The following is a 25,853-nucleotide window of genomic DNA, read 5'->3' as shown; positions in this document are numbered from 1 at the left end:
AAATGTTTAGGTGGAAGGGAACCTTAGTAATAAGATATCCCAATAACCTAGTTTCACAGAAGAGAAAGTTGAGGACCCAAACAAGGAAGTAACTCACTCAGGTTTAAATTTCATTAGAATGGGACCAGATGGTGGGTTCCCAGATGCCAACCCCCATACTTGTCCTCCCAAACCTAGCAATCCCAATACCCTGTAAACTATAGTGACTTTTTATATTTCAGGTTCTTGAGAGTTATAACCTCAGCCCTCATCCTCACACAACTAACTTCATTCGTGTTCAAATGGTAGATTTCTAAGCTAAGTCTTAAAGATTTGGAAAGAGCCTATATCTAAAAGTGAGAAAATGAAACTTACTTCTCTGTGACCGACCAATGATTTGTAAAATCTTTTTGGGAAAGGTAAACAGAGAATTTCCACTCCTATTCTTGGGTGGAATCAAGGCTCAAGGATGCAGAGAGACAGTAAAACTTTTAACAGTGAGAAATGACACAGGATAATGACATTACTTCACACATGAACCTATAATTCCTATAATTGAGAAATCAATCTTTGAAGCCAAAATATCACATGCTTTTTGAATCTCATGATTTTTTTTTAATTTTTTTTTTAAAGATTTTATTGATTTGCGAGAGAGAGAATGAGAGAGAGCATGAGAGGGAGGAGGGTCAGAGGGAGAAGCAGACTCCTTGCTGAGCAGGGAGCCTGATGTGGGAGCCTGAGTCCCAGGATCATGACCTGAGCCGAAGGCAGTCGCTTAACCAACTGAGCCACCCAGGCGCCCTCTCATGATTTTTTTTAACAAGGAACCTTTCTTGCTAAAATATTTTAGCACTGAAATATTTTTTTAAATGTCAAGTTAACAAGCAGACACAATTTTAGAACAACAAAATACAAAAAATCACAATAAAACATCTTTAAGGAATTTTTTAAAAGATTTATTTATTTGAGAGAGAGAGACAGAGAGCATGAGTTGTGGGGGGGAACAGAGGGAGAAGGAGAGAGAATCTCAAGCAGACTCCATGTGGAACTGGACTCGGGGCCCCATCCCAGGACCCTGTGATCATGACCTGAGCTGAAACCAAGAGTCTGACATTTGACTGACTCCACCACCCACGCACCCCACAATAAGACATTTTTAAAAGATGAACGAAGATACTGCTGAGAAGGAATGAGAGTCAATAGCATGGGTTTCTAGAGGGTTGGATTATTTTTCTAGCAAGGTATTACAGTAAGGAGCAGGAATAGAGGACAAAGACAATGGGTTTATCAGAATGAATGGATTAGTAAAGTAGACACAGCAGAAGCTTAAGGGAGGCATCATAGAAATATTTAACATGGGTGCAGACTTGATAAGGACTTAATTAAAATCTGGAGAAGTAAAAATTATTTAACAGAGTTCATAATGGAGGCATAAAGGCATTTCAGAACAGAAGTAAAACTAGGAAATACAAAAGGTAAGAAATATAGAGAAAGACTGGAGTGAAAATGTGGGTCATAAGTGTTGAGAAGGTCAAAGAGCTTAGAAATCAGAGATAGAAAGGGTAATTAACATGAATGATTATGGGGCATTGAGGAAAAAGGAACCCTTTTCCTATTCTCAGTGAGATAGGAGGAATTGAAAAGAAATTGTTTTCACTAAAAAGGACAATGGAGAAAATATTATCACCAGGGGGAAGTTTCATTCAAGTGAGATGACAGAGGAAGAATTTTTTAAATTTTTAAGAGTATAAGTGATTTTGTCCAGTTGCTTAATTTTCAACAAAGAATTCCTATTATCAAGGCCTACAGACTTCCATCCTGTCATCCAAATCTAAAAGACACTTTGTCCCCATATTATTTGATCTCTTTCAATACAGGTGACTACTACCTTTTTCTTTAAACATTTTCAGCTCATGGTTCTATGATATCACCCTCTCAAGATCTTTGACAGCTTCTTCCCTGTCAACCTCCAAATGTCATAATGCCCAGTACTCTATCCTCAATATTGTCTTACTGGGCCACACCTTCTCTAAATGTGATCAGTTGCATGGATTGAATACCACTTTATATGCTGAGGACTCCCAAATTTGTCTGCAGTCAAGACTTCTCTCTGAGCCTCTCTCAGACTTCTCTGTTAATTGCCTCCTCACATACCCAGTGAATGTCTAATTGCCATTTCAATCTCAAAATATTCAAAACAAAACTCTTGATGGCTAGCCTAAACTCAGGGAATGATCACCACCAGCCAACCAAGGAGCCTAGAAATCATCTTTATTTCTCTCTATCCCGCCATCTCCAAGCCCATAACAGATGGGTCCCATTTTTAGATATAGTGAGAAAGGAAAAATCTGAAAACCAATGGTCAGTCTTAGTTGGAAAAGGATCACCCAAAAACTAGGTTTGATACTGAAACAATTTGTGAAGTAGAAAAACAGATGCTAAACTCCTGGAGGGCTGGAAAGGGAAAGAAGAGAACCACAGAGCAGATTCGTCAGAACTAAGAAGTAATGTGCTGAGTTTTCCCTTATACTTAGGAAGTGTTCCATTCATTAGCTACACTTTTCTTAGTTGGAGAACTTCCTCTCACCCTTAATGATGATCTTTGGTTTCTTATCAGAGTAAGAAATTTGCTGTTCTCAACTTTGGCAAGGGTTAGGGTTAGGTCAAAACACTGAACCTAAAAGTCCTAATGCTCAACTTCTACTGTGTATTTATGAGTGATTTTGTTATTGTTAGAGTGGCTGGTGATGAGGGTGGCAAAGAATTGTGCAAAGAGTGGAGCAATAAACAGGACAGTGTTTATTCAATCTCCAGTGGAGGAGAGGAGCCAGATATCCAGAGAAGTGTCAGCCCTGAGTTTCAGTTAGGCTGGGCCTTTTAAGGGGTTTTGAAGGATGTGAGAGGGTTATAGCTGTACCCATGGGTGGGGGTGAGGGGGTGGGGAGGGGGTCAACTCTTGGCCAGGTAGAACAAGAGATGGCAGGTTTTTCAAGGGGCTCTGTCCAGGGTTCTACCAGGATGTGGGTTGTGGTCAGGCTAGAGAAGAATATGTTTTGTAGTTGGGGTCTACTTTCCAAAAATGACCTAGAAAAACAGAGTTAGGGCAAAGTACAGACACCTGTGAGTTTTGTGTCTAAGTATGGCTGGGGTTGGAGTGGGAGGCTGTTGAACAGATTCCTTTCATTATGACAGAACTTCATGGTTTAAGAACAATAATAATCTGTCAATAAATAAAGGAAAATGAATGCCAGGGTGAGATAATGAGATTAATGTGTCATATTTATTATATGTAAATATATAAATAATTAAAATTGAATTGCTTTCCCAGGGCCAGGGTATATGGCATAATGACAACTCAAATTCCATAATTTTAATTCCCAGATATAGATAAAATAAGTTATGTTCATTTTTTTTTTTTGTAGCCTGGAGATGAAATCTATCCTAAAGATGAGAATGGCAAATGGTTATATCACAAGTCAAATCTGTGTGCCACTTGGGAGGTAAGTTTAAATGGGCCTCTTTTCTTGAAGACTGTATTTTTAAACTGTTTTTCCTGTTCAGTTTATGGAGAGATGCAGCCTTTACTCCTAATGGAAAGGTATTTCGAAACAGGTATTTTTAACCATAAGCAAAGATGTGTAAAATTCCGACTTCTCTGCACTGAAAAATTCTTGATTTTGTTTTGATGGAAAAGAAGAATGCCAAAGGAGAGAGAAGTGTAGAAAGAAAAAGAAAGGAAATAAATTCTAATGTAACTGTAAATAAAAATATATAAATGTGATAAATTCACAAATTTTTGGTTTCTCAAATTGAATTTATAAAAATCATTAATATGTTTAAAAGAAACAAAATGATACATGAAAAACTGAAACAATAATTCTGGTTCCAATTTTGAGCAAGCTGTTGGCTCCTTCCCCAAGATCATAAGATTAGGAAAACGATGGGGAAGTAATGAGAAAACCTGTATGGATTCATGTTGGGGGTGAGGGGTACAGATATTTTGAACTGGTTTCTTTATGAGGTAATATGGCTGCTTTTACCTAGAGTAGAAGGCAGCCTAATAAGCTATAAGAGGATAACATAGGAGAGGACCTTAGAGTTCTTTTGGCTTTTTCTTCTCTCCTGCTATAGCCTTGGAACAAATATTGTCTGCTCCACACACACAGAAATGTAAGACTCATGTTCAGATGTCTTCAGGAATCAAATCAGAGTAGCACTGAAATCCTGCACTTGTGAGAGGCTGAGAAAAACATGAGTTACTATCTGACCTCTGGCAGTTGTTTCCCTCCCTCTCCCATTCCAAACTCCAAAGGCTGGGAAATTACACTCTAACAAGTACCTCTTTCTAATGGACATCCCCCTTGTAGTTATAGCTGATTATCTGAATTGTGGAGTTGTTTTGAGGGGTGAGGAGGCATTGATTGGGTTTTCTGATGCCTGGGGCTTTCCACCCAAGAGACCATACACTCATTCCTGACCTCATTGTAGATGACTAGGTTTGGAGTCTGGGGTTCCTTTCCAAGGGATTGCCCGAGAGCGTAGCCTGTATCCCCAGGGAAAAAAATGTGTTCACAGCCCCAAATTACAAGGCATTTATTTTACAAAGAAACATCATATCTTAATTAGAGATCCAAGCATAAACAGAACAGAGGACCAAGAATTTTTAACTTTTTAGCCAATTAATATATTCAAGGAGATAAGGTGTTAGTGATATGAAACAAGAACAAGAATACATTTTTTTAAAAAACAAGCAAAAATAATAATTAGAAAAATGTAAAACAGTGAAATCAATGGGATAAAAATAGAATGGAAATAGACAAAGAAAAAATTATCAGACTGAAAGATCAGGATGAGCAGCCCCACCACCCAATATGAAGAAGAAAAGGACAAGAAAATTTTTTAAATATGAAAGAAAAGCTAAGAGATGTAAAGGATAAAATTAGAATTTCTAGTATTCATACAATAGGAGCCTCAGAATAAAAAAGAAAAAGAGGTAATATTTGAAGAAAAAAAAAAGAGATGAAGGGCATGGATTACCAAAGAGAAAAGAAAACCCTTATCTAGATACATTACAGTGAAATTTCAGAATATCAAAGTACAGAGAAAATGTTAAAACTTCCTGAGTATAGTAAACAAGACAATAAAGAAAAAAAATTGAAGAAACAATAATAAATCAGGAAAAAGATAGGAGAAGAAGAGGGAAAATGAATAGATGGGAAAAATAGAAAACAAAGAGCAAGGTAAGAGATTTAAACTCAGTTATATTAATAATCACAATATATGTAAATAGTCTAAACAACTCAATTAAAAGGCAGAGGTTATGAGAATAGATAAAAAGCAAAATGCCACTATATATATATTAAAGAAATCCATTTTAAATAAAAAGACACAAATAGGCTAGAAGTAAAAGGTTAAGAAAAAAAATTTAAAGGATAAAAAAGATATACTAGGCTGATGGTAATCAAAAGAAAGCTGGAGTAGCTATTTTAATATCAGCAAAGATTTCAGAGCAAAATTTTATAATAATGAAGAGATCAATCCTAAACATCTATGCACTTAATAACAGAACTCCAAAATACATGAAGCTTAAATGAAGAGAACTGAAAAGAGAAAGAGAATAATCTACAATTATAATCAAAGATTTCAAAACCTCTCTCTCAATAATTGAGATAAGTAGATGGAAATCTATAGAAGAGATATGAACATTATCAACCAGCTTGACCTAATTGACATTTATAGATACTTCACAAACTATAACAAAATGCTATTTTTCAAGTGCACATAGAACATTTAACAAAATAGTCCATTGCCTGAGACATGAAAAAAAACTCAATACATTTAATAATATTCTTTATGCAAAGTCTGTCTGATAAAATTAGAATTAAATTTGAAATCAATAACAAAAATCAATCTGATAAACCATCAAATATTTGGAAACTAAAAAGCATACATGTAAATAACCCATAGGACAAGAAGTAAAAATTGTATTTATATATAAAGTATATGTTAGCAACACACAATTGGAAATTAAATTTTTTTTAAATGATATTAAGTATTTAGAGATAAATTTAACAAAATCAGTGCAAGATTTAAACAGTAAAAACTATGTGATACATTACTGAGAACAATTTATTTTTAAGTAATCTCTATGGTCAATGTGGGGCTTGAACTCACAACCCCAAGATCAAGAGTTACATGCTCTACCAACTAAGCCAGCCAGGTACCACTACTGAGAGCAATTTTTAAAACTTTAAATAAGTTGAGAGATATATCATGTTCTTTGATAGAAAGACTGAATACATTAAGTTGTTAATTTTCCCCAAACTGATTGAAAGACTCAATGGAATCCCAGTCAAAATACCAAAAGAAATTGAAAAGCTGATTCTAAAATTTATAGGGAAGAATAAATAGCATAATGATAAAAGATTCAAATTACCAAGAAAATATACCAATTTTAAACACATATGTACCATATAAAATATCTTCAAAATATATAAAGCAAAAGTCGATAAACTATAAGAAGACATTGATAAAGTCTTCTAATATAGTGGGAAATTTCTGACATAGTCCTTTAAATTATTGAGAAGCCAGGAAAAGCTAGACCTAATTTTGCATATAATGTGTGTGTGTTTATATATGTATGTACATATATATACATATATATATGCATGAGAGAGAGGTACAGAGCAAGAGGAGAGATTTATATCCAATAAAAGGAAATATACATATTCACACACCCCAGACATTTATGAAAATGGATCAGGTACCATGCTATAAACCAAATCTCAACAGATTTCAAGAAATAAGATCATTCTTAAGGGACTGGTATACATTGTGAAAATGCTAGGGAAGATACGCTGTATAATACTTCCCACACTAATTCAATTATAGAATTCTTGCCTCTCTCACTTTTTTTTTCTTCACAGAATGCCTATTAATATACCCAAAGACTTTCCTTCTTAAAGATTCATAGTCACCCTCATAAACATTATCATTTATTTTGAGGCTTTTTTCTTAACCCCTTGACTTTTCCTCAACAGGCTTTAGAAGCTTGCAAAGATGCTGGCTTGGTGAAATCTCTTGGAGTATCCAATTTTAACCGCAGGCAGCTAGAGCTCATCTTGAACAAACCAGGACTCAAATATAAGCCAGTCAGCAATCAGGTACAGTTTGATGGGAGGTGAGAGGTGAGAGGGGGATTGTGAAGGTAGGAGGAGATTCCAATATTTACTTAACAGGAGAACGCTGGACTAGGAGTCAGAAATCTTGTGGTCACTCTACATATATCTCGTCATAAGACCCTGGGAACAAATCTTTTGACACCTCTCAATTTATGTCTCTTAAAAAAAAAATTTGCAAGTTCAAATCCAAGCAAAAATAATCCAAAAAATTTTTTGAAGAAAAATAATGAGGAGGAACTAGATCTGCCAGATATTAAGATATACAGAGCACTTAAAATTATGTAAGATTAGTGTAAGAACCAACATACAAATTAATAGAAAATAAGAAATATCTTAGAAACAGGCCCAAGTGTAATAAAAACTTAATGTAGAAACAATAACACAAACTAATGGCAAAGGGATGAATTTTTCAGGAAATAGTGTGGAGGAAATGGCTAGTTATGTAGAAACAAATACAGATCTTTGCCTCATGTCCTACTCCTAGTATCTCTTCAATCAGGAGTTAAAGAAGAAAGAGGAAGTCCCTTGTGCATACTACAAAACGATTTTAGTTTTCTAGAGCTATAGATAGAAAATGAAGCCATGGGAAAATTACAAAAGAAATTGACATATTTAATAGCATAAAAACATTAAATTCTAAAATATTAGAAACAAAGAGCAAAAAATGGATAATTATAGTTTAAATATAATAGAAAAGGGGGATCATATCCTTATGAATTAAAAGCCTAATAAAAATTAATGAAAAATTCAAAGATAAAACACTAAGGCTCAACAGAAAAGTGAGCAAAAGAACTGTGAACAGAAATTCGAGAAGACAAATTGCAAGACTAGTAAACATATGAGAAATGTTCAACTGCACTAGTAATTACAGAAATTTAAATTTAAGTATTATTTCGCATTGTATATCAAATTAGCAAAGCTTTTGTTTTATTTTTTAATATAATGTTCCATATAAGCAAGTGATAAAGTGCTGGAAAGTATAAATTTGTTCAGCCTTACTGGAAAGCAATTTGGCAATAAGTGTCAAGAGCCTTAAAAAATGTTCACAGTCTTATATTCCTAAGAATTTATCCTTGTGAAAAAAAAATCTGAAAGCCTTTATGTGCATTTGTCACTGTACTGTTTATAAAGGCCAAAAAAAATGGAAAGGAAACAACACAAATATGAAAAATTGGGGGAATATTTAAATAAATTATAAAACTCATGTAATGTAAAATCTTTTTTTTTTTTTTAAGATTTTATTTATTTATTTGAGAGAGAGAATGAGAGACAGAGAGCATGAGAGGGAGGAAGGTCAGAGGGAGAAGCAGACTCCCTGCCGAGCAGGGAGCCCCATGCGGGACTCGATCCCGGGACTCCAGGATCATGACCTGAGCCGAAGGCAGTCGCTTAACCAACTGAGCCACCCAGGCGCCCCGTAATGTAAAATCTTAATAAAAGATGTTCTTGAATCATTTTTGAGCAAAAGAGCAATGGCCATGATATTAAGGGGAAAAACCAGGATACAAAATGTAATTCAGTATTGATGTGAATGTATTATTTTAAAACATGCATAGAAAAAATATTGGAAAGAAATATATCAAAATACTAACTGTGGCTATCTCTGGCTATGAATGACAAGTGAATTTTGTTTTCTTCTTTATGCTTTCCTGTATTTTCCAAATCTTCTGTAACGAGCATATGTTACTTTTATAATCACAACAAAATACTGTTACCCACCTTGTTAAATGGGGATAATGATACTCTCTTCACCCTACTTCATAAAACACTAAGAAGCTACATTAAAAAAATATTCTTAGGTGGGCGCCTGGGTGGCTCAGTTGGTTAAGCGACTGCCTTCGGCTCAGGTCATGATCCTGGAGTCCCAGGATCGAGTCCCGCATCGGGCTCCCTGCTCAGCAGGGGGTCTGCTTGTCTCTCTGACCCTCCTCTCTCTCATGCTCTCTCTCTCTCTCTCAATAAATAAATAAAAATCTTTAAAAAAAATATTCTTAGGGTAAATATTCACGTATTGGAGTTATGGTTGACTTGTTTGCTTGATTCATTGTTTTTAGTAACTCAAAACTGTCTTGAGTTCATAACAGAAAGAATAAATTATTACCTATCATGACAATAGCCAGCTAAAATAAAAGTGTTGCTATATATTTAGAAGTATTACTTCCTAATTGACACCTAAGCCAACACTATACTATATGCTCTAAGGAGCAGATAGCAACAACCCTTGACTTCCTAACTGATCTCAATCTATCCCTTTATTCCTACTCTAACCTCACCAGCACGTCCCTCTCCTGCACCCCCAAGAATAATATTTTGTTATAAAAAGTTAAAATGAGGGCGCCTGGGTGGCTCAGTTGGTTAAGCGACTGCCTTCGGCTCAGGTCATGATCCTGGAGTCCCTGGATCGAGTCCCGCATCGGGCTCCCTGCTCAGCAGGGAGTCTGCTTCTCCCTCTGACCCTCCCCCTCTCATGCTCTCTCTCTCTCTCATTCTCTCTCTCAAATAAATAAATAAAATCTTTAAAAAAAAAAAGTTAAAATGACACATGTTTCTTCTTTCAAATATACAAAGGAGGATGGAGATTTTTGACCTCAGAATAAAAAATGGAATACGAATTTGACAGTGTGTCTCCTCATGCCAAGGAGGAAATACCCTGATATGTTGGCACAAGAATCATGAATAGCTTCACAAACGTACCCTGCAAGGGAAACAAGACATGTCAGAAAATCATATCCCAAGCTTGTTCATTTACTTCATGGTGAATATACCAATATTCTAGAGATGGTACAGATCCAAGTGCAGGTCTACTGGCCACCAGCCATTACCCTGTGCCCTGGGTAGGACTACCTCTACTCCAGAGACACAAAATGAGCAGCTTTCCGTGCCCACATTCAAACAGCTTTCAGTCCAGGAACATGATGACATATTGTGGGCCTTATAGAGGGTGGGCATATTTTATATATAAGGAATACATACCTGAAGACCTTGCAAAATTCAAAATTCACATATTTAAAAACTAATTTTCCCATTAGAATAAATCTGAAGTATAATTTGCAGATTTTTATATTTTTTCATAGACGTTATGAACAAGGGCACATAAACTTTATGAACAAGGGCACATAGACTTTATGAAGTGGGCACTCTATACTCATTCTCAGAGCCTGAGCATTCCAAGCTTCCTTAGTACTACCCATGATGTCTATCTAAACAAATGTGTCTCTAGGCTCCATCCCCGGCTTAATCTCTCTGAAAGCCTTCCTGGTGGGCAATTTGTCAAGCAGTGTTTTCCCAGCCTAATTCAAAGGAGACTGTGGATCTACCTCAGGCTATTTAATCTCACACACCTAACTCTACTAACAAATGAAGGGAGGGAGGTGGGGAGAAAGGAAAGATTTTCAAATTCTTCAGTTTTTCCTAACCCTATTCACTATGCCTAAATCCCAGGTGTCCTGATTTAGGAATCAATACATATTTTTTGAGTTTGATTTAATGAAGTGAAAATTCAACACCGTTTTTTACAGAAAGACACAGGATGGGGTTAATGCCTTCCTTCACAGGTTCTGTCCAGCTTAACTTCACCTTGTGAGATTTTGATATCTGAAGTTCTGCACTACCAAATAGTGTTGTAAAAGCCCCAGACATGTCAAGACACTGTCAATGATGTCAATTTTACATAGTAAACAAGAAAAAGTAAAGACTACATCTCCACTGGCCCATCCACAAAGGGCTATAACCAGTCCCTAGCAAAAAAGGAAGCAAGCGTGCTTAGATATGCTTCTCCTGGGAAATTAGCAAGTTCCTGGGCAATGATGACATCAAGGTACTGTGACAACAGAAACCATCACTACCTTCCACCTTAAACTGAGCATCCGGTGCCAGCATACCAAACAAAGATCATTCACTAGCCTGAAATGACCCCACCAGGCTGCAGTCCTGTGTAACAGTCGGCAGCATCAGTAATGCTTCCTAAGATGCTTTGTCCTCTCTGTATCATTATGTTTTCATTCAACAATCATTGAGCACCTGCCTTATGCCAGGCACTTTGCTAGGTTCTAGGCATGCATACGTGACTAAAGACAGACACAACCCTTCCTCTTGGAGTACTAGCTGTCTAGTGGGGAGCACACATTAATCAAACAATCACAAAATCTATTGATAATTAGAAACTGAGATAAATGCTCTGAAAAGAAGGAATATGGTTCTCTGTGAGTTCATATGCATTTGGATCTTATTAGCTTATCCACTCCCACCCCCAGAATTTCCCTCACTGGTTGTCCCTTTAGTGATATGCCCTGGAATTTTTACCCAACAATTGTCTAAGCAAAGATTTATATTATATTATTTTAAGTTATGTTGTTGAGTTTATATGTTAACTCAAAAGCTTTTGTCGAGCAGATGTTTCTAGTATGTTGCCCAGGGCAACTCTCTATATAGTCCTAAATTTCAGTCACAGATATGTGCATATCTATTTGTTTTATTTCTAATTGTAATAGCCTTATTACTCATACCTTTTGTCACAAGCCATATGAAGTCCTTTTTCAAAGGGTAGGTTATAAAACTGTTTGATGTGTATATAAACACGCACATATATACATACAGATATATACATACACACTTCTACATATTTAATAGGCCAGAGACAAGCAACAGCATGCCAATCTGATTAGAAAGGAGTCCTTGTGGGAAAATGAAATGTTGTGTTTGGAATGAACAGGAGGGCATTAAAGTAAGGAATTCATACTTAGTTTCTAAGCAGTGGAATGACGTGATAAAATACATGTTTTGGAGAGACTGGTCTACCAATAATAGACAAGATTGGAATTGAAAAAGTAGAGAGCGATGTTGGAAGTTGGAGAGGGTAAAGGAAGGAAACACTAAGAAGTGTGATTCCTGCCTTATTTTAGTCCGTGTGTTACTTTCTAGAATTACTTAAGAAATGTTCCAAGGGGAAGAAATCCCACAAGTGTTTCTTAGGGTAAGGGAACAAGATTATATCAGGGAGAAAAAAGTATGTCAAATTAGAGAACAGAAAGAAGACCCACCATGAAGAGGCTCAGTTTACCTTTGCCACTTCATTAGTAGCATATCCTTGTGCCTTCTAGAAACAAAACTCATCAAATACTCACTATTCCAGACAATGGGATAATAAATATATGTTTCAATTATTTTAACTCAGCCTTGGTTGATTTTAACTTAAAAAGGTAAGAAAAGCATAGGTCAAAAATTACCATAGTGGTTAAGAAGAAACTTTGAGAAGAACTTTGTCACACAAATATTTTTAGTGCAGGAATCTTGCTTATAAGATACTAAAGATGAACGTAGGCCTGCACCGGGTGGTGTAAAGAACTCTCGGCCAAAACGACAAAATTCATCTTTAGATTTCATGTTATACATGCTCTACCCCTTGTGAAATTATTCTTAGATACTTGATAGCTACAGAGAGGGAGCTTCTGCAACATGTCATTTCTGTTTACCAAGACTGTAATCTGAACCTTGAGACTGTTTTTTTGTTATAGAAAATTGTATTTGCTGGAATGGTGACTGTAAATAATTAAGTTTGTTCCCTCAAAGTTTTAAACTATGATAACTTTACGAAATTGAATTTGCTCCCCACTTATTTTAGAATTACTCCACAGATGGTGACCTCACTAACCTTGTTTTAATTAATCTCACCAATAAACAATGAAAACTTCCTTGTTAGGAACAATATTTAGCATTTGCCTCATTATCCATAATACTTGTAAATGGGTTTTATCAAAAAACTTTTTTAAAACTGTGTAAAAACTGCATTCCCTACAAGGCTTTAATTTTGTGCTCTGCTCTCCAATGCAACCATGTAGGTTGAGTGCCATCCGTATTTCACCCAGCCAAAACTCTTGAAATTTTGCCAACAACATGACATTGTCATTATTGCACACAGCCCTCTGGGGACCTCCAGGAATCCAAGCTGGTAAGCAATGCTGTATGTCTCTTCAGCAGTGTTTCCTTTGGTATCGAGTATGAGACCAATGTGAGTTACTTGATTGGCATGACTATATGGCTCTGTGATTTTAAGAAAGTAATCTTTCGAGCCATTCTCTATATACACAAGTTGGAGCTAATGAAACCTTCCTCACAAAGGTGGTATAAGAATTGATTATACTGTATGTATAAATTACCTAACAGTGCCTGAAACATAGGAAATGCTCCATGAATGTTAGTTTAGGTATATTTGACAAAGAGCCTCCATGACCATATTTGACAGAGAGGGAACACAAGCAAGGGGAGTGGGAGAGGGACAAGCAGGCTTCCCGCTGAGCAGGGAGCCCGATGCGGGGCTCGATCCTAGGACTCTGGGATCATGACCTGAGCCAGAGGCAGACGCTTAACGACTGAGCCACCCAGGCACCCCTTCAGTTTGCCTCTCTTGATCTTTTCTTTTTATTTATCCATTTATTCATTTTATTGAAATGTAACTGACATATAAAATCTTGATCTTTTCATGCTAAAAGCAATTCTTCACTGAGTGCTCTGCACTCTGAGAAATTGGTTACAGGGGACCTCAAGTGTCCTGGTAAGTGACCAAGGTGGATGGGGAGACAGAGGAGGAGGGTGATTGACTAACCATCTGTTCTTATTACTTGAGCTAAATATGATGCAGGTTTTGATTTTTTTTTTAAGGGTGAATCTATCTTCCCCACCTTTGCTAAGGGATGAACTTCTAAACGCACTGGGGAAAAAGTACAAGAAGACAGCAGCTCAAGTTGTTTTGCGTTTCAACATCCAGAGAGGAGTGGTTGTTATTCCTAAAAGCTCTAACCCTGAAAGGATCAAAGAAAACTTTCAAGTAAGAGAACTGCTTCTGGAAATGTAAAAAGTAGAGTTGTTTTGTTTGTTTGTTTGTTTGTTTGTTTGGAGAACTTCCAGTTCAGATTAATAAGAAACTTGTAATGCCTTCATATTTTATTTTATACCTGCTTCCCAACCCACACTCTGTATATCTGAATGTAAATCTGAATTTTCTGTATATCTGAATTTGAGACAGTTCCCAGCATTTGGGGGATTGCCTTACTGCTTGTACATAACCTAGCTCCCTTATTGCTTCTGTTTCCTTACCTATTGACTCTCGGCACTACCTACTCACTTCTCCAACAGAACAGCAGGAATGGAAGGTATAAAATCTGAAATTGATAATAGCAAACTTTCTGCCTCCTTAATGTCTCTGGTAAAAGTTAGGAACAAATTTGGAAAGTATTGAAGAGGATCATTAGGCTTCATGAATGCCAATTGCCTTTATTTCCCCTATAAATAATCTGTGATCAGCATCATAACTTACAGGTGAGAAGAGTGATTAGTTTACTCTGCTACTACTCAAGGCTAAACTGCTAGGTAAATACAGCCATAGAAAAGTACCATGCAAAATTAATTAATTACTCATCAGTTAATAATCTCAAAAAGTAAGTTGTTTGTCTCAATAATTTCATTTAAGAAAATATATAAATAAGTAGTTTAATAAGTTTAATGATCTCAAAAAGTAAGTTAATAAAAATGAGACAGGATTTATCCCCTCAGATAGGAAAATAATCAGAATACTGAATATGTACCCAAAAAGGCACTTTCATAAACTCCTGTTAGAAACATTAATTGGTATAAGATTTGAAGGAGCGGATGTCACTTTTCCAGATCCATCAAAATTCAAGCCCACATATCCATTTGACCCAACAATCCTGATACTGTATTTACACATACATGCACACATATATGGATATTTACTAGAGCATGATTTATCATTTTTAAAAAAACCTGGAAACAATCTTCGGTAGAATCTTGTAAAACAAATTACAATATATTTGTACAATGAAATATTATATAACCTTTTAAAATAATAGGGTGAAAATATAAGTACTTTCATGGGAAGATATTCATGGTATTAGACAATTTATCTTCAGAGCTTTTTTGCTACCACGTGACAGAATGCAACTCAAACTTACCAAAGAGAGACATGATTTATTGGGCCATATAACTGGAACATCCATGGATAAATCAGGCATGACCAGGCAGGGGTATTCAAATGATTTATAAAAGGACTGAGTTCCTTCCTCCCTCCACACTCCCTCCTCCCTCCTCAACTCTCTCTGTCTCTACATGGTGACCCAAACAGTCCCTGACAGCTCCAGGCTAATCTATTACTCATACTCAGTGAAGATGATCACAGGTAAAGGCTTCTGTGAGAATCTCTATCAATCCCTGATTGTCCCTTTGTGGGTCATGCACCACCCCCATATTAATCACCGTATCCAGTAAGATACTTTGATTGGCCCCCTGGGCTACAACCCTATTCCTGTGCTGGAAATGAATTCATGTGACAAACAGCCCTCCTAGATGGTGGAAGATAAGTTCATAAAAGGAAAAAGGGGATTCTGTTATTAGCAAAAAGAGGAAAGAATGATAAACAGTTATACCACTACGGACAGCATTTTAACATTTAACAAAACACCTCTTATTTTGTTCACACTGTTTTCAGCCATCTTAAAAGAATAAGCTATCTAGACGGCTAATGTGTTAGTTCATCAAAATTTAAGACAAGTTTTGATGCACCTGAAACAAATATTTTCATGGTTCAAAATTTTACTGTTCAGAAAATGAGAGTGGTTACTAGTAGTCTGTGCAATGGAAGGTTAAAGCCTTTGGACTTTGTTATTTAGTGAATCACAATTTTGTAGTAAAGGTACTATCATTCTCCTTAAAAATGTTATTGCAACTATTTCTGTTATAGTCGATATATTTCCATAGTCCTGATAATAAGGAAATGGAATTCAGAGGTTCATATACCATAAGAAAATATGAAAGAGATATAAATCTATAAGGAAAATGACAGGGGAAATCACAGCTAATTTCCACTCGATAGGGTTTAGACTTGCCCTGTAGCCACAAATTTTGTTGGGTATTAAAACCAAGAATTGACAAAATAGAAAATTATTCTCTTTTAGAACTAAGGTAAAGTAAACCTTTAAAAGTATTTTAAAAGAATGGGAAATGTCCACAAAACATAAAGGGTAAAGGGAAATTTAAATATGTTTACAATAAAAGAAGAAAAAGTCATAGAAATAAAAATCATGTAATAAAAAGTTAAATCATAAATTAAAAACAAAAGCTATATAAAATTAAAGGTAAGAATGAAGAAAATTAAAAAGCAGGATATTTTTAACATTAAAACAACAAAAAATCAAATTTTACCACCCACTATCTGCCTTGTTGCCATCATCCACTGACCCCCATTCCTTGAAGGTTACTCATTTTCCCTCTCTCCAAAACTATTGCCGTCACAATTCTTAGTGAATTCAACATACATATGGATAGTCCTTCCAATAACCTGGCCTGATATTTCTTTAACCTCCTCCCCCACAATGATCTTGTCCTATATATTTCATCCACTAATTCCCATTATTATTCCTTGGAAACTGCAGTTACTAATACCTAATAACTCCTTCATACCCCTCAAAAATCCCCCTCTCTCTCCTGCATTATCTCTCTACTACATAACTCCCATCAACATAAAAATATGCTGTAACCTCCAGTCTTAAAAGGTAAAATCCAATCTAGACTCACGTTCTTCTCCAGCTATTATCCAGTTCTTTCTTTCTGTTTACAGCAGACCCTTAAAAGAGAATTCTATTCCCACTACGTCCAAGTCCCTTTCCCCCACTCTCCCTTAAACCCATTGAAACTAAGGTTTCACCCTGACACAGCTCTTGTCAAGTTCACCAATGACCTCCACCTTGCTAGATCCAATAATCACTTCTTTGTCCTTGTCCTAGTAGATCTTTCAACAGCATTTAATACAGTTAACACTTTCTCTTTCTTGAAATCTTTACTATAAGAGAAGCAGATTGAAAAAAAAAAAAAAGAGAAGCAGATTGGGGGGGCAGGGGGGCAGAATATCAGGTACTTAGTTATGTGAGATCCTGAATAAGTGAATAACTTAGGATAATTTGTGTCATAAAAAATGAAAATCAATCCACATAAAATAAAGAAAAACATTGCATAGAAAGAATGGAGGGAGGGAGGAAGAATTTGGAAGTTTACCTTAAAATTAAAACTGAAGGGGTGCCTGGGTGGCTCTGTCAGTTGAGCATCCAACTCTTGATCTCAGCTCAGGTCTTGATCTCAGGGTCATGAATTCAAGCCCTATATTGGGCTCTATGCTGGGTGTGGAGCCTACTTAAAAAAAATTAGAAAATTATGAAATAATTTTAGTTATTTTATAGTCAACAAAATTTAGGTTACAGTTGTGTATGTGTACTAAATCTTAGAAGAAACTTAAAAATACGCTTGACAAAATTGCATGATAACAGAATGTGATGTTCTCTACTTCACAAAAGTTTTTGCTAAACTTTTCATAAAAAGAATAATTCTGGTAAAATTTCACAGAACTTCATCTGAAGATTATAAATCCTTTCATTTTTTTTCCAAATCACACTCTTTTGATATATCTACTGAAGTAGACTTTAACTGCATCAGATTCCTGTTTGAAAAACATTTTGCCTATAATTAAAGCAAACCAAGATCACTTTCATTGACTTCATGAAATCCTGCATTTTTGGCAAGATTTACAACTTCACTTTACATTATGTATTCACTGGAGTAAGAAAATGAATCACCAATACTTAAAAAGTAGACTAATGTTAAGCAAAAAGAAAGTTTGAGTAAGGATTTATTTTATAAGTGATTGGTCATTCATGACTGTTTCTATGTAATGCAAAGTTTTGATTCACAATCTCATAAACTCAGTACTTGAATAATAATCAAAGAAAAGCATTCCCTGAAAAGAGCACTTGGACAAAATCCATGGGGGAATGATTAGGTAAATAGTGTTACAGCTATACTATGAATGCAGTGATTAAATTAAAGTCAGTATTTTGTCAGAAAAGATCACCGAGACATATTATATGAATGAAGGAAAGTTGCAGAATAATAAAAATATGATACAATTATTGCATTTTGCTCTTAGTGTGTTAGATGTTTGGAAGGAATGTTTGGGAAGAAGAATAGGACTGTAGTGGTGGGTAACAAGAGGGCCTTTCATTTATTATTCTATGCAAGTCCATATACTTCTGTAGTGTTTTAATTCTCACAAAAAAGCATATATTTATGTATCACTTATATAATTAAAATTTGTAAGTATAAATTATTAAAATAAAAGTTAAGGGATAGCAAGTTAAACAATACAGTAAAAGAAGATCATTATAAATAAACCAAATGTTAAAAATGTAAATAAGCTAAAATATTAAAATGTTAATAAAGGACAATTATAAAACCAGAGTATAAAATGTACAAGCTAAGAAAAAATAATGAAATTGTAATAGATTTAAAAGGTAGAAGACATTAAAAATGATGAGAGAAATGTTTAAGAGGATAAAACAAAGCAAATTAAAAGTTAAAAAAAATACATAAGCAAATTTAGAGACTAGGGAATATTTTTAAAAACAAATGCACAAAGGCCATAGTCCAAAATCAGAGGTTTAGCATCTCATCCAGACACAATAAAAAATTCTTCACTCTTGGAATTTTAGGTGTCCTGAACATATGTTGTTGCAGTGCATTTGGAATGTCCTGCAAGATGGCCCCAGCAGGAGTGTCTCAAAGTCAAAGAGCAGAACAGAAGAACCCCAACTCCACATGGGGATGTGGCCCCCAGCACCAGCCCAACTTCTCTCACATTTGCAGATATTCATAATTTTATTTTTTAATTTATTTTTATTTTTAATTAATTAATTTATTTATTTAAATTCAATTAACCAACATATACTACATCATTAATATGCATAAATTTTTGACATAAAAATCTTTTATGTGTATGTCACTAATAATGGAGCTTCAACATAAATGAAGAACTAAAAGGAAATATCTGACAGAACTGAAAGAAACTAACAATTATTTTTTGTATCAATTTTTTATTTACATTCTAGTTAGTTAACATACGGTGTAATATTGGTTTCAGGAGTAGAATTTAGGGATTCGTCACTCATAACACCCAGTGTTCATTACAACAAGTGCGCTCCTTAATGCCCATCACCCATTTAGCCCATCCCCCACCCATCTCCCCTCCAACAACCCTCAGTTTGTTCTCTATGGAAAAGAGTCTCTTATGGTTTACTTCCCTCTTTTTCTTTTCCATCCCCTATACTCATCTATTTTGTTTCTTAAATTCCACATATGAGTAAGTCACTTTGTATTTGTCTTTCTCTGACTGACTTATTTCGCTTAGCATAATACTCTCTAGCTCCATACACGTTATAGCAAAAGAAGAGATTTCATTGTTTCTTATGGCTGAGTAATAGTCCATTGTATATATATACCACATCTTTTTTTTTCCCATTCATCAGTTGATGGACATTTGGGCTCCTTCCATATCTTGGCTATTGTTGATAATGCTCCTATAAACATCAGGATGCATGTATCCCTTCAAATCAGTATTTTTATATCCTTTAGGTAAGTATCTAGTAGTGTAATTGCTGGATCATAGGGTAATTCTATTTTCAACTTTTTGAGGAATCTCCATACTGTTTTCCAGAGTGGCTGCACCAGCTTGCATTCCCACCAACAGTGTAGGAGGGTTCCCCTTTCTCTACATCCTCGCCAACACCTGTTGTTTCCTGACTCGTTAATTTTAGCCATTCTGACTGGTGTGAGGTGGTATCACATTGCGGTTTTGATTTGTATTTCCCTGATGATGAGTGATGTTGAGCATCTTTTCATGTGTCTGTTGGCCATCTGTATGTCTTCTTTGGAAAAATGTCTGTTCTTGCCTTCTGCCCATTTTTTAACTGGATTATTTGTTTAGGTGTTGAGGCCTTTATATATTTTGGATACTAACCCTTTATCAGGTATGTCATTTGCAAATATCTTCTCCCATTTTATAGGCTGCCTTTTAGTTACATTGATTGTTTCCTTCAATGTGCAGAAGTTTTTATCTTGATAAAGTTCCAATAGTTCATTTTTGCTTTTGTTTCCCTTGCCTCTGGCAACATATCTAGAAAGAAGTTGTTATGGCCAATGTCAGAAAGGTTACTGCCTGTGTTCTAAAATTTTGGTGGTTTCCTGTCTCACACTTAGGTCTTTCATCCATTTTGAATTTATTTTGTGTATGGTGTAAGAAAGTGGTCCAACGAATCACCATTTTTTGAAGAGATGATCTTTTTTCCATTGGATATTCTTTCCTGCTTTGTTGAAGATTAATTGACCATATAGTTGTGGGCTCATTTCTGGGTTTTCTATTCTGTTCCATTGGTCTATGTGTCTGTTTTTGTGTCAGTACCATACTGTTTTGATCACTATAGTTTTGTAATATATCTTGAATTCCTGAATTGTGATGACCACAGCTTTGCTTTTCTTTTTCAGGATTGCTTTGGCTATTCGGGATCTTTTTTTTTTTTTTAATTTGGGGTCTTTTGTGTTTCCATACAAATTTAAGTATTATTTGTTCTAGTTCTGTGGAAAATTATATATTAATAGGGATTGTATTGAATGTATAGATTGCTTTGGGTGGATTAAACATTTTAATAATATTTGTTCTTCCAATCCATGAGCACAGAATGTTTTCCCATTTCTTTGTGTCATCTTCAATTTCTTTCTTAAGTGTTCTCTAGTTTTCAGACTACAGATCTTTTCACTCTTTGGTTAGGTTTATTGCTAGGTATCTTATGGTTTTGGGTGCAATTGTAAATGGGATTGATTCCTTGATTTCTCTTTCTGACATTGGCCATAACAACTTCTTTCTAGATATGTTGCCAGAGGCAAGGGAAACAAAAGCAAAAATGAACTATTGGAACTTTATCAAGATAAAAACTTCTGCACATTGAAGGAAACAATCAATGTAACTAAAAGGCATTATATATGTATAAAATCAAGGATTTTATACATATATAATGTGTATATATATATATATACACATTATTGGTGTATAAAAATGCAACAGATTTCTGGGGCGCCTGGATCGCTCAGTTGGTTAAGCACCTGACTCTTAGTTTTGGCTTAGGTCGTGATCTCAGGGTTCTGAGATCAAGCCGGCATTAGGCTCCTCACTTAGCGCAGTCTGCTTGTCCCTCTCCCTCTGTTCCTCCCCCCCACTCATGTTCTCTCTCTCAAATAAATAAAATCTTAAAAATAAAATATAATCAAAAGAAAAAAGAAATATAACAGATTTCTGTACATTGATTTTGTATCCTGTGACTTTGCTGAATTCATGTATCAGTTCTAGCAATTTTTTGGTGGATTCTTTCAGGTTTTCTACATAGAGTATCATGTTGTCTGTAAATGGTGAAAGTTTGAGATCTTCCTTGCCAGTCTGGGCGCCTTTTATCTGATTGCTGAGGCTAGGACTTCCACTACCATGTTAAATAACAATGATGAGAGTGGACATCCCTGTCTTGTTCCTGACTGTAGAGGAAAAGCTCTCAGTTTTTCCTCATTGAGGATGATATTAGCTGTGGGTTTTTTGTATATGGCCTTTATGATATTGAGGTATGTTCCCTCTATCCCTATTTTGTTGAGGGTTTTTATCAAGAATGGATGCTGTACTTTGTCAAATGCTTTTTCTGCATCTATTGAAAGGATCATATGGTTCTTATCCTTTCTTTTATTAATGTGGTACATGACATTGATTGATTTGTGAATATTGAACTGCCCTTGCAGCCCAGGAATAAATCCCACTTGGTCACGGTGAATAATTCTTTTAAACATGTTCATAAAAAAAAAGAATGCTCATAAATTTTTGAAGGGTTCCTGCTGCTGGTCCCATTCCCTGATCCCAGGCTTGACCCATTTTCTACCTTCAATAATGTCTTTTATTTCTGTTATTTCAGATCTTTGACTTCTCTCTCACTGAAGAAGAAATGAAGGACATTGAGGGCTTGAATAAAAATGTCCGCTTTGTGGATATGTTCATGTGAGTATGGGGGGACCATTCACCAAGTACTGCCCAGGGGTATTGGATTATACTAGGTCCATAGAAATCACAAGGGTAAAGGCCAGTAGGCAGCATGTTCTGAGTATTAAACAGGTCTGGGTAAATTACATTTATTCCAGGAACTTTCTACAAGCTACAGTTTTATTAAAAATATTTCTGGCATTTATGACATCTCATGACTTAGGTTAGAGAATGGCAGGCTAAATACCTGATGAGAATTAAGTCATAGTGTATATATGTTAATACAACAGCAACACAAATATTCTAACCTATTTATTTTTTCCTAAAAATCAAAGTGCTGCACAAGTTCGAGCAAAGTTATTAACAAAAAAGAAAGAGACATGGGAACATAGTAGAAAGAGTACCACATTAGAAGCTAAGAACCTAGGGTTATAGGCAAATGCTTGCCTGTAAGATGTGGAGCTTCTAACTTCACCTATTAGCTGACTTCCCACAGCAAAATTCCTTACACTCCTTCAAAATGTTGCTAAATTCGGCTAATCAATAGAAGTAGCCCTTTATTCTCTAAATAGTATAGGGCCTTTAAAATAACAAAAGACTACAGTTCATATATATATGGTTCTCACATATATATATACATATATATAATGTATATATACACATTTTTTCTTTTTATTCATTACTATTTCCAGTTCTTAAAATCACCTGGATAGTAATCTGTTTGTAATCTCTCTAAGAGAGCATTTGGAAAATGCTCATTATGGTAGTTAATATAGTTTGAACACTTATTTTATTGTTCCCACTATTTCTCATGAGTCAAAAAGCACACTGACTATGCTAATATTGAATTTCTAAATCAATTTCTGAATTAATACAACAGCCTCCTAATGTGAATTTTCCAGGGCAAAACATTATTTGATATCAAAAGGTATTACCTAGCCTTGGAAACAAAAAGGTAAACACAAACACAGACCTAACCAACACTTACTGGTTAATTAATAGCTCTTGAAGATGAACTATTACTATTGAATAAATATCATTAAATTAAGAAGAGATAGCAAGAGACAGTCAAACCACTAATGTACTGATTTTTTTTTTTACAGTTAGTTGGTGACAATATTTAGTTTGAAATTTGACATATTTAATACCTAATTCCCACAACACTGGGAAAATAACTCATAGGAAATAACTAGAAAAATCAGCAAGGAGAAACAAACAGTAGGCTTCATTTATCAAAAAAAAAAATGTACCATTCTCTGTTTTTCATCCAGTTGATCTTTGACATTGAAGAGCCTTTATTTATTTTGTATTTTAATTTAAAGCTCATTAATACTTGCAGAGAACTGAATCTTAGACATGGTCCATGGCAGGTACAAGACACGCCAATCCTTTCTTATTGACTGTTCCATCACTGTTGTTTAAGGGATAGGTTCATTATCATCATCATTATTGTGGAAACTTACTTCACTGATCACCTTTCTAGATCTCAAACTTTCAATTCTCAAGAGGTCCAGTGAGAACGGCAAGTTAAAAACTCTGAGAAGAGAGTGATAATGATGGGTAATAGAAATTTGAAGAGAAATGCTTATGTGGATCGTTGACATGGAAGGCAGCCTGTGTCAAAACAGCAGAGGGGAGGAAGGAATTGAGAAAGGGCATGAAAAACCACAAACAGGCATTGCTCTCACCTCATGTGCTTTTGTTCTGAGCAAAATGTTGGCAGAGAGACCTTCCAACACACACACACACACACACACACACTCTTACCCGAGGGTGCTGTCCAGGGCTTCAGTAAAAGATGCTGGCTTGAGGGAAAACAGAAGAGATTGGGTGAGAAACAGAGAGGGAATGAATAAGGGAGAGAGGGAGGGATCAGTGAAATTGTTGAAGGAGGCTAGTAATACGTACAGCTGTGCAACATTTGCAGTGAAATTTTTCCCTTTGGGGAATTGTTTTGATAGGTGGTGTGATCATCCCGAATACCCATTTCATGATGAATACTGACTTCATAATGCTCCTGAACTGATTTTTCCCTCCCATGCATGTCAGAACCTTGGGCTGGGTGGTTCTCCCAGAGGAAGAAATTTTAAAAGTTTTACTATCTTTAGATAAATTGGTGATGTTAACACGCTTAAGTTTTGTGCAGTATAAATGACTTTGGTTTAGGTATATGAAGAAAAAAAAAATGTTTAAATCTGTTGAAATAATTGTTTGGAAACTATAAGCTAATATTTTATTGGATCAAGGTCTTTTGGGTCCCAGACAGACAAACATTAGGCTTTAGAAAAGACTGCAAAGGCAATATATGAAGATATATAACTCACTGCCATTGGTAGTCTGAGTTCCTTACTTTAGCAGTTAACAGGGCAACAAAGAGGGTGGTGAGCTAGTGCATGCCAGTGTTGGCAGTGACTGATGATTTGGACCATTGACTGTAACACAGACACAGCCAAGATAAGATCCACACATGCATTATTAATAAGGAAGTGATTTGCTGCACCTTGTGTAAAGAGAAAGGGCTAAGCATAGAAAAGTCTTAAAATAGAGCTAATTAAACACCACAGTGGTCAGCAAAGACATAATGATTTGGTTGTTGTTTGTTTCCATCCAATGTGGGTTCATTTAGCTTTTACCTAGTTTGAGGGATGGCTAATTGCTGGTTCTCTCTTGCATGCTTTCAAGGGCCTGAGAATGAACATAACTGGTGATCCATTCTTACACTGCCTATCACTCTTGCCTTACTCATCATACATCCACCATTATGTGAAGTAGCTTGAGACAATCAACAGACACAAAACCCTGAATCATAAAATAATCCAAAGATGACTATTTTTTTAAGTAGGCTCCATGCTGGGAAACCAGAACTCATGACCCTGAGATCAAGAACTGAGCTGAAATCAAGTCAGATGTTTAACTGACTGAGCCACCCAGGTGCCCCCAAAGATGACTATTTTAAAAGAAGGCATTTAAAAAGGAGGCTTTAGGGGTCCCTAGTTGGCTAACTTGGTGGAGCATGTGACTCTTAATCTCGGGATTGTGAGTTCAAGCCTCATGCTGGGTGTAGAGATTACTTAAAAATAAAATCTTTAAAAAATAATAAAATTAAAATTAAACAGAGGCTTCATACAATTATTATACTTAGGACTTTGAAAGTGTTATTGGGATAACTGTGAATTTCAAGAAAGTAACAAGTTTGAAAGAACACTGGTAATATTACTATATGTAAATTTTTAATTTTTAAGTAAGAACATTATTAGAATTATTCAGTAGAGATATATCAATTGTCAATTCAACTGGAGCAATGTATTTTTTTTCATTCATATTAAGTCATTTTCATTGGGCAAGAGAGTTCTTCAAAAATTATGTCTTTCCAAGACCAATTGCTTACAGATAATCTTCAACGACCTGAAAACATACATTTCTGAGAAATCAGCACTTTAAGAAAACTTGATCTCACTGTATCCACTGATGCTAATGTAATGCTGTTCTCTGGAAAATATTTTGTTTACAAGAAATAATAAAATGTGATGATTTATTGAAGCATTTGAATCTCCATTTTGTTGCTAAATGTAGGGGGAGGGGAAAAATAATCTGAATTCAATTCAATTAAAAGACTTTTGATTAAGTTCTTACTGTACATTTAGCACTGGTAAAAGGGAAGAAAAGGGGGTATCATAGTACAAGAACAGAAACTTAAGCCCTGTTCCTGTTATCAAACTTCTTCAACGTATTTCAGGGGGCTGGTGTGGAGGAGGGACCATACATTTCAAACCATTTTTAAAAGACAG

General features: G+C 35.4%; 1 protein-coding gene across 2 annotated transcripts in view; it reads left to right on the top strand.

Moving 5' to 3' along the window:
• The window catches only part of AKR1D1 (aldo-keto reductase family 1 member D1), a 45,749-nt gene extending 20,147 nt beyond the window's left edge, over nucleotides 1-25,602 (top strand). Inside the window, exons 4-9 of one of the 2 annotated variants that reach the window (XM_045865090.3) lie at nucleotides 3,402-3,479; nucleotides 7,020-7,142; nucleotides 12,998-13,107; nucleotides 13,818-13,983; nucleotides 22,001-22,083; nucleotides 24,027-25,602. In XM_045865090.3, the coding sequence (XP_045721046.1) occupies nucleotides 3,402-3,479; nucleotides 7,020-7,142; nucleotides 12,998-13,107; nucleotides 13,818-13,983; nucleotides 22,001-22,083; nucleotides 24,027-24,069 (603 nt within the window). In that variant the 3' untranslated portion in view covers nucleotides 24,070-25,602. The remainder of the gene's footprint in view (nucleotides 1-3,401; nucleotides 3,480-7,019; nucleotides 7,143-12,997; nucleotides 13,108-13,817; nucleotides 13,984-22,000; nucleotides 22,084-24,026) is intronic. The other variant, XM_045865091.3, reaches the window with a different exon arrangement.
• The last annotated feature ends 251 nt before the right edge of the window (nucleotides 25,603-25,853 follow it).

The sequence above is a fragment of the Mirounga angustirostris genome, unplaced genomic scaffold (assembly GCF_029215605.1).
Source record: "Mirounga angustirostris isolate CCGP_5_RB_7025 unplaced genomic scaffold, mMirAng1.0.hap1 SCAF_12, whole genome shotgun sequence".
NCBI classification, from domain to species: domain Eukaryota; kingdom Metazoa; phylum Chordata; class Mammalia; order Carnivora; family Phocidae; genus Mirounga; species Mirounga angustirostris.
This window is presented reverse-complemented; position numbering and strand designations above follow the sequence as displayed.